The 11,301-nt window shown below is 37.0% G+C and overlaps 1 protein-coding gene across 1 annotated transcript; it reads left to right on the top strand.

Moving 5' to 3' along the window:
* Window positions 1–221: 221 nt before the first annotated feature.
* On the top strand, window positions 222–10,606 carry DPM1 (dolichyl-phosphate mannosyltransferase polypeptide 1, catalytic subunit; the record flags this gene model as incomplete). The annotated part of the gene is made up of 8 exons (XM_010019179.1): window positions 222–321; window positions 2,442–2,475; window positions 3,979–4,055; window positions 4,169–4,194; window positions 5,111–5,206; window positions 6,651–6,719; window positions 7,010–7,124; window positions 10,184–10,606. Coding segments are annotated over 8 exons (622 nt in total), but the record flags the coding sequence as incomplete, so codon positions are not given.
* Between the last annotated feature and the right edge of the window lie 695 nt (window positions 10,607–11,301).

Below are 11,301 nucleotides of genomic sequence, written 5' to 3'. Positions count from 1 at the left end.
TCGCAGTCCCGAGGCTGCAGCGGGCTGTGACGCTGTTGGGGTTTAACAGCTGAAACGGTGACCTTGCGTCACGGTGTAACCCTGTAAGTGTGGTCCTGTGGCTGTAACTACGGCGTCCAGCTGTCAGAATTGTATTCGATTCAGTCCCGTGCCTCTCACAATGACACGGGCACTGAAACTGGGTTTGCCGTCTGTTCACTTAAAAATAATTCTCATTTCAGTGGAAAGGATTTTGAAATTATCATCATAGACGATGGAAGCCCCGATGGGACACAGGAAGTTGCTGAGCAATTGGAAAAAATATATGGATCAGATAAAATAGTGAGTTCTATATATTGTATTTTTTGGTTTTATTGTATTGGGAACTACTTGAAGTCTGTAGAGAACTGGAACCCTTAGAGAACTCTTGGAGAATGGAATCTCTGGATCCTGCACTTACTTTACAAGAAACTAAATATCTTTAAACAAGATATTTAGTTTTTGCATAGCACTCCCGGCTAATGTAAAATGACATTTGTGCTGCTGGTTAACAGCATTATGGGCTAATAGGCAGAATCATGAATTGTTTGCAAAAGGTTTTCAGTACTTTGTGCATTGCTGTGTGCTGTGAATAATGAGTAGTGATTGTTGGTTGTTACTTTGTGCATGCCTGAGGGAAAGAAGAGGTTAGGATAAGGTTTAATTTCATTTTAAGTGACTGCAGGAATAGGGAAATTGGAAAGAAAAAAGCTAGTCTGGGCTTGTGATTTTTTAATCTGTCTTGTTGCATTCCTCAACAAGAGGACTTTTTTCCCCCTATTTAATGTATTACTGTATAACCATCAATTACAACAAGGTACTGTTATTTCTTTAGTGTTTACAAGTTAAAGGCATCTTTTTCTGGCAATAAAGGTTTTATCACAGAACAGTGAATCCAATGTTCAGTTTGCTGGTTGTGTTGTAAGCAGGGCAGACACTTCCCTAACTTGTTCCTGTGTAAATATATAGGTTTAAAAAGTATTTGTGAATTAAGTACGATTTGGAGATTGCTTTCAGAACAACACGTGTAGGAAGTTTTGGAGTCTGTCTTTTTTATCCTTTTGTGGGTTTTTTTATATTAGTAATAGAAAGTTTAAAATAGTTACCCAATGTTTCCTCACTGCTGAAGAGTTTAATTTTGAAGTTTAACCTGTGGACCAATCCCTGCAGCAGTGTTGAGCTGAGCACACTTGAGTGGGAGTATATGAAGGCACCACCATCAGCTCACACTGACACCACTGCAGAAGGGTAAATCCATTGCGAGTTTTCATTAGGTGGATTTTCATTGTTTCCATATACATATATATATACACATATGTTTGGGGTTTTTTTTAACCTGAATTTTTTTTCCTGAGCTGTCATTGTTCTGATTTGTGCTCAGTTGTCATCATCTAAACAACTCGATGGGGCTTCTTGCTTACTACTTTATGCTTATTGAATGTGGTGTGCAGTTGACTTAACGCGAGGCCAACAGCTTCAAGGAAGTAGATGAGAAATTAAAGTTATTTTTTTGGGGTTAATGTTCAAATTTAACTTTTTATTAAAAAGCAAACAACCCAGAAACCAAATTAACAAATCAGCAGAAGCACTGAGGATTAACTCCTTCATATCCATGTCCATCTCCAAATTGTGTTGCTTATGACCTCTCAGATAATGCATCAAAACTGGCCAAGATTTAAAATGTGTTTCAGAAGTATGTTTAGATAACTGCTTAAACATCTACCCTCTCCTCCCCAAATGCTGACTTATGTCAATGGTACTTCAGGAAGTTAAATTACTGTCATGATGATCTAGAAATGAGATTCCTCTTTTGATAGTGATGGTGACCCCTTCTCCCCATGCACTTCATACAGCCCTGCAGGAGCTGAGGGTACGGGGCATGGGTTTAAAGCTTGGTCACCCATGTTCTGGAAAATTGGTAATGTTGTTCTGTGGTCGTTATTCCTGGGTTATATCCATACGCACATGAAAATCTTGACATTTATATTCAGTACTGAAAATATGTTAAATCACTTTGGGAAACTTGCTACAATACTTGCTGTTAAGTGTTTGTCATCCCTGAAAAGTAATGGTGCTGGGGAGACTGTTGTTCGCTTTATAACTGCATTTCAGAGAATGGAATTTGAGGAAATCCTTTAGTTTAGTTATAGTTACATATTTTAACTTAGGGTTATTTTTTTGGTTTTGTCTTTTTACGGCAGAACTCCTAAATAGAGCTTAAAAGGGGTTTCCTTTTAAATATGACCTGATTAAATACCTGTTTAATATAATGGTTTGTTTCTCATGTGTTTGACAGATAAATTTATATATTAACTAGATTTCTAAAAATGAAAAATACCTTGAAAATAGTGAATTTAAGCTGTCACTAAAATGAATTCAAAACTACTTTGAGTAATATCTGTATGTTTTAATATATCCTGCAGCTTCTAAGACCAAGAGCAAGAAAGTTGGGCCTTGGTAAGTCCTTGTTAATTCTGATTAGTACTAAAAAAAATAAATCTGCTGTATTCTTTGATTCTAGTGTATAAAGTTTGAGTGGAAAAAAATCACAGGACTGGATGAGCTTTAAGGTCTCTGCCAACTCAAACCACTCAAGGATTCTATGGAATTACATTAAAACTTGTAGTATGAAAACTCTTCTAAAATAAAGCGGGGATATTTCCATCTGTTAAGATCTTTATGCCTTAGAAGAATGGAGGAAATTATAAGATGCAGTATGTTGTTTGATTTATTGTCAGTCACTATCTGCATCTCTTGCTAAATATCCTGGCAATCTCCCACTGGTAAAACATCTGAGGTGTTCAGTGTTCTGGGTACTGCAGCTGATTTCTCCAATCCGTTGAACAAAAGTCAAATCCTAATTTTGATATGGAATTTTCTGTTTAAATTTCTTTCTATATTTTTTTCCTCTCATCTAAGAAACTCCAAAAAAGCTTACATGCCTTTGTTTGTATGTTATCTGCCTTTTCATCCCATGTCCTAATGTGACCAGTATTATAGATTAAAACTGACTGAATTTAACTGTTTTGTGTACCATAACTACCAATTGTGCACAATACACAAATCTGTGACACTTCTATGGTGTAACTCTGCAAACAAAGAAAAGACAGGGCAGGCAGCTTGTTCACTGACCAGGAGTCTAGTTTCTTGTAACAGTCCCTGCTAAGGACATCAATTGAGTGTTTTGTTTTCAGTTTTATATATTCCTCATGAAGTTAACAGAAAAACTCATGAGTAATTTGGACCAATGAGAAGTATCTGCCAGTTTTAATCTCTGTTGTGCTGCTCTACTGTCCTCGGGTACGTGCTGTCTCTGGATGATATGACTGGGATCAGAAATTTGCATTCTTAAGGAAAACTCTAATAGCAGAACTTGTTACAGCTCCTATCCAGACAGCTACTCTAGTTCATCCAGGATGAATAAAACACACCAAAATCTAAAATAAGCAAAAAAAGACTGTCTTCAGATTAGGTATCAGAATATAATTCACAGTATCAAGAAGAGCTAACTAAAACCTATATTCTAATAGTAAATTCTGAGTCTAGAAATCAAGGGTTTTTTTAACTATTGGTGATTATGTTGTTGTCTGTGTCCTAATTCTAGTTTTATGTGGCTCACAAGTGCCTGTGGCGCTTCTGAAAATGATATTTCAAATAGTGACCCACTTATCAAGTCATGCTTCTTTGTGCAGCTCTAGTGCAGTAGGATTTGCCAATTCTCTATTTATAAAATCTATTTATTTTTATGATCTATTTATATTTATAAAATCCCGTGCTGAATTTGGAGGGAAAAGGAAAAGTAATTTTAATGTTTGATCACCAATACATCATTTAAAAATAAATTTTAGGAGCTTATAATTGATCCTTTGCTAGCAGAGATTCTAGAAAATCAGAGAAGGCTATGGCTGGAAGACTGCATATGTTAAAATAGTGAGAGAAATTCTTTACTTTTTTCCCCAGGCACTGCTTATATTCATGGAATGAAGCACGCCACTGGGAATTTCATTGTCATTATGGATGCTGACCTCTCTCACCATGTAAGTCTGTATTTTATCTACCATTTTTTTAATCTGCTATAATTAAATTTTCATTGATTTTTTTTTAACACCCACTTTTTTATCTTTTCTGATCTGTTTTCCTTCCGTTTCAGCCAAAGTTTATTCCAGAGTTTATCAGGTAGGTGCTGATAACGGTATGAGAGAATGACTTGTGAACATTCACTGGTTTGTAGCAATATCTCAAAGCCTTATATTCCTCTGTAGCCATGGTACGAAAATTGGCAAGGAAAGAATTTGAATAAAAGTGATTGGACCTCATTAGATTTGTCCCAGAATAGTCCAGGAAAATAATTAGTTCCTAACTGGAGCAAAAATCCCCAAGTTTAAAGTAACAGAGAACTGATGTGGCTTAGTAGTTCTCTGCCTTGTGAACCATCATGTGCAGCTTTAAAAAAAGCATATGTATAAATGTAATCTTCTGATTCTATTGATTTCAACATGTAAAGAGATTGAATAGAGGACCATGTCCTCAATTATTAGTGAAATACTTCTCTCCCTTTTGCCTACCTCCACCTCCCTTTAACATTCCAGTTGGTGAGAAATGGACAACAGGCATTATGTTGGAGGCTAATGGCAGCAGTCTGTGTAATTATCAACCTTCTTGCCTAATAGGACTGGAGGCCTAACATTTTAGATGAGTTCTGCAGCAGTCTGGCATAGTATGGACTAAGGATAGTTCCAGACTCTTTTCCTTACTATTGGTTTGTGTAATTTAAATCTGTATTTAAAATCATTGTCTTTTATGCCTGTGTCGGTCTTTATAAATTATTCATGAAGTAGTCTGTGAAATTCTGTGGTGCAGTTGGTAAAAGACAACCATGAGATTCCCTGAAATAGGTCTTTATAAGAGAATAACCACCAGGTTTTTAGATGCATAATGCTATAACCACCACAAGGATTGCTTTCTTCTCTACTTATTTGTTCAAAGGTTTGTAATATACAGGTTTTGTACTAAAAAGAGTGATTGTTTTTATTTTGTCCTAACTTCATACAAAGACTTCTCCTGTTTTTCTGTTAAAACCAATTGCTTACAGAAAGCAGAAAGAAGGCAATTTCGATATTGTGTCTGGAACAAGATATAAAGGAAATGGAGGAGTATATGGCTGGGATTTGAAAAGAAAATTAATCAGGTTGGTATTTTTCTACATATTTACACATAAATTTGTTATTTATTATTCCAAGGCTTTGTCGCAATCTGTGTGAGCTGAACTGAGTCTTTAGTCAATAGTACTGGGTACTGCAAAATTATGTTAAATAATAGAAGCATGCATGGTTTGCAAATTCTTTAGTTAAAACCCACCAAGAAGGAATGTAATGACATAACTAGGCTTGAAAACTGGGTTGGAACAGTGAACAAACCTGCCTGGCATCACGTTGGGACAGTCAGCTTCATCATCCAAAGAATGAGCTGAGACTGTCCTCAAGTTTAAAGACACATTTAGTTAGCTCTACCAGCTTTAATGGGCCTTTCCCTAAACAGTAAATCACTTGCTTAAACCCCTCTGTTGATGCTCTGGTGGGTCATCAGTTAAGAATTATCTGTCATGATCAATGTTACCGATTGCTTAGACCTTGCTGGAAAAGTTACAGTGAACACTGGAGAACGGCGTCACCAAACACAAGGAGGAAAGTTCTGTCAAGGTTGTACAAGCAGATGGAAGCTGACATCTCAGGTTTACAGGGGCTTACAGATTTTGAGGGGATATTTGACAAGTTTCTGCATAGTCTTTCTCTTTTACACCTGATTTAAGAGAATAGGCATAAGTTAATGATGATTTATATGTTACTGTAAAGAATTAGGAGCAGAAGCTGTGTTAACAGTCTTACCTGGAGGTGGTATCACAGGGACTATGTTTGGGTTTTCTCCTGTTTTTAATGGCTGGTAAAAGTGCTTGCCTTTTTGTGAAGGTAAATAAAATCTATACCCAGCAAAAGGAATAGAGCTGAATAGACATTACAGAGGAATCCTTTTACTTCATGCTGGGCAAGGTGAAGGTCTTGCACATCTTATCGGTGTGTAATAGAGTCCTCAGCAAGAGAGTCATAACTAGCCTCTCGGTTCTTCTGACGTTCATCATCAGTGGAGCTTATCCTTACCACGCTATAAAAGCAGCGTAACCAAAACTGAACTTTAATTTTTTAAATCCAGGTCTCACATTTGTCCAGGAAATATTTTTATTCTCCGCCTACAGTGAATGTTAGAAGAAAAATGTTCTGACTGTTGTCAGATGTATTTCTTCTGTATTGTCTCAGTGTGTAGTTGTACTAATGGTTTACCAGGAAGAAGCAGATTGGAAATCGTATTTCTAAAAACCATTTTCTCCTTCATAGTTCAATCATCTATTGATAATCTGTGTTTGAAAAACAAATGTTGGGTTTTCATTTCAAGATTCTATGATTTATTAGTCAAATCTAGCAGCGACAATATATTAGAAATGTAACAGTTTTATATTAAGCAATAAAATGTTTCCTTTTTTCTTTGCTGGTAGGATATCTGCTTCTTTTCTAGAAATTCTGCTTGATCTTTTGGAGTTGTGCACTGAGCAATTCTGACGTTCATCTTTTCTTTCACAGTCGTGGTGCCAATTTTCTAACTCAGGTTTTGCTGCGACCAGGTGCATCAGACCTAACAGGGAGCTTCAGGTACGGGCCTGGTTTGCAATTCATAAAGTTTATTTGAAATTAAGGAAATGCTGAACAGGGAACTGGAGTAAGAACACACCTTCCTTACTGAGGGCTATGGCATCCATTTGGATAGGTGTAAGAAATAGACTAGATTGCAAGAACTGTTGCTCCTGTGACTTTCTTAAAATTGTTCTTTAAATACTAATGATCTGAGTGATTCCAATTAAGATTCCTACCCACTGTCTTGATTTCCGAAGTTCAGACATTGTGCTTCAGGTTTCTTTTCTCTTTTTGTACTTGTTTTGCAGGTTATACAGAAAAGAAGTCTTAGAGAAACTAATGGAAAAATGTGTTTCTAAAGGATATGTCTTCCAGATGGAGATGATTGTTCGGGCTAGACAGTTGGGATATACTATTGGAGAGGTATGGTAAAAGTTTTGATAAGTGTATTGTGTTTTCATTTCAATGTAGATACAGATTACTGGGAGCGTAGGAAATTTTGTGAGCTTCCAAGAAGCAGCAAGATTATCATATTGATACAAAGAGATTCCATATGTACAACTGCCTCTTTCCAACCTCTCCAGGTGAATACCAGATCTGAAATCCAGTTACTTAATCCCCTGGCTGATATGCTGCTCAGATCCTTCCCTCCTCCTGTTGCCATTTCCTTAGCTGCATACAGTTTTACAAGCTTCTTCAAACTAGGGAAGGAAGTTAAAATACACGTGAAGCTGCCCTGAGCCTTTTTTTCCTTCTCATGTATTGTACAGACATCTCTAGTTAGGTCTTTTCAAATCACTTTGTTTTCTCCACCAGCCTGATTCTATTTCAGATTTATTCTGTTCTCTATCATTTATTGCCTTGTTATTTTCCAGCTTTCCACTTCTAAACCCTTTGAATGTGCTGTCTACCATCATTGGAAAAGAACTCCAAACAAGTGTTAGATGCTGTATTTCCAGCAGTCTTTTTTTGCAGCCTTTTGTATTTCACTGAATTGCTTTTGCTGGTGTCTTTAAAGATGATTCTCTGAAATTCTTTGTGAATCTCAGAACCAGTTCTTCATCATCATTTTCATGACTGACTTGTCAGAGAATTCTATTGGTGGTACTTCTCTCTAAACCTGAACATATTGCACTTCTCTGTTACCACTGGATAGAGAATTTCCACACGATAAAGCAAGCTCTTATCTTCCACCTTTATCACTTATGGAGCAACATCACCGTCCTGTTTCTAGCTGAGGATGGACACTAGTTTCTTTGGTCTTCCCATCCAACTGAAGTCATGTACTGCTTTCTAATATTGCTGAATTAAATCCCCACCTGTCTATACATCCAGAAATTGAAACCTAGGCTGAGATGGGGCTTTATTTACTATACATTTTTAAAACAGTAAAATACAGTTCTCTGGCTTGAAAAAATGCAGTCTTGGGTTGCTTATGTCTCTTAAGGCTGCTTCTGCAAAGACCTTTTCTCTGCCTGTTATTTGATCCCACCACTCATGTATTTACATGCCTCTACTGGTTGTATAGCATAGAATACAAGATACTTGTCCTCTAATTCAAGGCCCAACAGTCTTGACTAGACCTAATGTTTCCCAGTCAGTGCTGGGGGACAGGCTCTGTTTTGTGAGAGTCAGTTACACTATCCTCCACAATTCACCTGTATGTTCTCAAGCATCTCCTTCCCTCTTCCTTTGGAAGAGTTCTCCCTAACGTCTGAAAAGTTGCTTCATTATTCTCCTTTGGCCTTTTCTTTAGGATTGCCTTTGTGATACAAATATGACAGTCTTCAGATCACTGACACATACCTACGACTCTTGTATTTTTACTATTCTGTATATTATCTCTCTATTGTAGCTCCCTGGAGCAGGACCACTTTCCAGTACATTTCAAGGACATTGATACAGTATTTCCTGATCAATACTTATGATCTTTACATATTTTGTAATTACCCAAACCATAATACTAAAGTTCCAGCAGAGGTGACACTTGCATATCCCATTCCTGGTTTGCAGGTACTGTAGCTCTACACACAGAATAGGGGGGTTTTTGCAGTTCTAAAATGTAGATACAGTTGTGCCAGAAAAATATTTCTTAAGCAAAGTTGAAATTAAGATTGAGACCTGCCAGTCTAAAAGGAACAAGGGGATAATGAGATGAACTGGCATGAGCCATACCTGAATTGTTTGCATCTCTCTTTCATTTTACTGTATTTCTTTACTAAATGTGAAATGTACCACAGTGCATGAATACACCCTCTGGAAGATGCTTCCTTTAACAGTAATGATAAAACTTCTTATGCAAGAAAGGCAAAGTCCAGAAACAACATGATGGTTAATTCCTGTGCTGAAGGGCAAGACTGAATACCTCTTATTAGATGAGATGTTAACAATTCTTTCATCGTGGTTCAGGCAATGTCCCTGCTTACATCCTGCAATGACTACATAGTCAGTAGTGCCCCGTAGATTAGCTGCCTGTACTTGCCAGAATGCTTACTGGGACCATCAAAGGGACCCTACTAAGAAAGCCAGAGTCACTGCTGAGTCCCTCTGCATGCCTTTTTAGGTATCTTCTTACCATCTTCTTGCCCTGGGTTCTCTTCTACCAGAGAGTTGTGAGAAGTCCTCAGCCCTGGCACAGATGCAAAGGTGTGGTGGGTTTTGTGTCCCGCTTGCCAGATGATTTCTGGTTGAAGCTGCCAGCAGAAAGCTAAGCCAGTTTTCTAATGACTTTTGCAAATGTAATTCTTTATTCTAGCCCCTGAAGTATTTTAATTTTGCATATAAACATGTATGGAAATTCTTGAATATTCTAATACAGTGTTGGCAGACTGTCCTGTTGTATGTCATCTGTATGTGGTGTAATTACTGAAAAGCAGCATTTACCTGGTGTTTTATGAGTAGGGAGTTAATCTGGTCAGTATAATCACTTCAGCAAGGAAACCAAAATTAGTGTTTTAAATGCCCTTTAATCCTGTAAATATTCTATAAAATGGTCAAGACCAATAAAGACAGGCATTGCTTGTAAAATACACACCAGCTGCCATACCCAGATGTCATCTTCTAGCCAGTGGTGAGGTTGTGTGGAATACTGTTTCATAGTGGCGGGAAGTTTTTGCCTCCCTGAGGCATTGACTCAAAGGTATTGAATTGCAGTGAAGGAAAGTGGTGAAGGTTCATTTTAAGCTCCCAGGCTTTCAGTACATTTAAGCTATTAAGTTTCCTCTGACTGGTGCATCATCCAGCCACTGAGTAATGTCTTTGGATCATCTTTAAACATGATAAACCAAATAATTTCATGCTTCCCAGCTATGGGGCATCATTAAAGCCACTGGTAAGAAAAAATCGCACAAAGGAAGCCAATCTGGTGCTTGCCTTCTTCCCATGTCTAAACCTGCTGTAGTTCAAGGGCCATTCTTTTCTTTACAGAATTTATGATTCTTTAAAGTTTTGAACCTTAAAAATAGTTCTGCTTGTTCCAACAGGTTCCTATTTCATTTGTGGACCGTGTCTATGGAGAATCTAAACTGGGAGGCAATGAAATAGTCTCTTTCTTAAAGGGGCTCTTGACCTTGTTTGCTACAACGTGATAGTTTATCCTAAACTAACTTTTTTAGAAAACCATTTTCTGACATCTATGTAGTTTTTAGTATATAACAGCAGAAGCTTGATAATTTGTGTGGTGACCATGAAGAACTGCTATAAACTAACAGTTAAACAAACCACCAGTAATAAACTACATATGTTGTATCCCAAAATGCTCCTTTCAAAAGAAATGAACTGTAAGTTAAACTAAAACCTAATAAAGACTAATGCCCTATTTTATTTTTGTAACAATAATGAAGTCTTAATAAAAAACTAATGATCTTTTGCATTCAGAAATGAATCATTATTCAGCAGAAGCTAAAGAAGATTTTGAAATAAAGACAAGCAAGAACATAAAATACAGAATTTATCTTCTCTTTGTTCTGTGGTTTGCAGATAGTATTTTAAATATATACCAATTAGTTCCCTTTCCTCAGCACAGACAGATGTGTATCTTAGAGCAGATATAAAACAGTTTCTACAGAACTGATAATAGCTTGTGTAGCTTAAGAGTACAGTGATGTACTCTTACATTCAGTACATTCAGATGAGTACAGTGGTATGTTCTTTGTAATACTGTTCCTAGACTGGAAATAAGGAATATTCTTTGGATAAGAAAGAGAATTGTATGTGTGGAATAATTTTGTGTTCTGTGTGTTTGTCCAGAAGCAGGTGATTCCCTTTTCCCATTTTCTTTAGAATTAAAGCATTTTTGGAACCTGTAAAACTGGAGTATGGCATCTCACCCAGGTTCAGGGTGAGACCCACTTCACCTCACTGAATCTGAGACATTTTTTCTTAGGTCAAATAACAGTTTGCTGTGTGGAATCTGTATTTGTTCCAGATCTTGATAAATGAAATACAAACAAGTAATACTGTTCTTTGTTTCATGGTTTGATATAGCCACAGCTCAGAAATTATGAAGCCTTTGCTATCAAATATGCGCTTGGGAGGAAGCAGGCAGCAGGATGAAATGATTCTGACAATGGCTTTGTATGTATGAAGAATATGGCTGATT

The sequence above is a fragment of the Nestor notabilis genome, unplaced genomic scaffold, assembly GCF_000696875.1.
Source record: "Nestor notabilis isolate BGI_N333 unplaced genomic scaffold, ASM69687v1 scaffold24027, whole genome shotgun sequence".
NCBI classification, from domain to species: Eukaryota; Metazoa; Chordata; class Aves; order Psittaciformes; family Psittacidae; genus Nestor; species Nestor notabilis.
The sequence above is the reverse complement of the archived record's forward strand: the minus strand, read 5'-3'. Positions and strand labels throughout refer to the sequence as shown.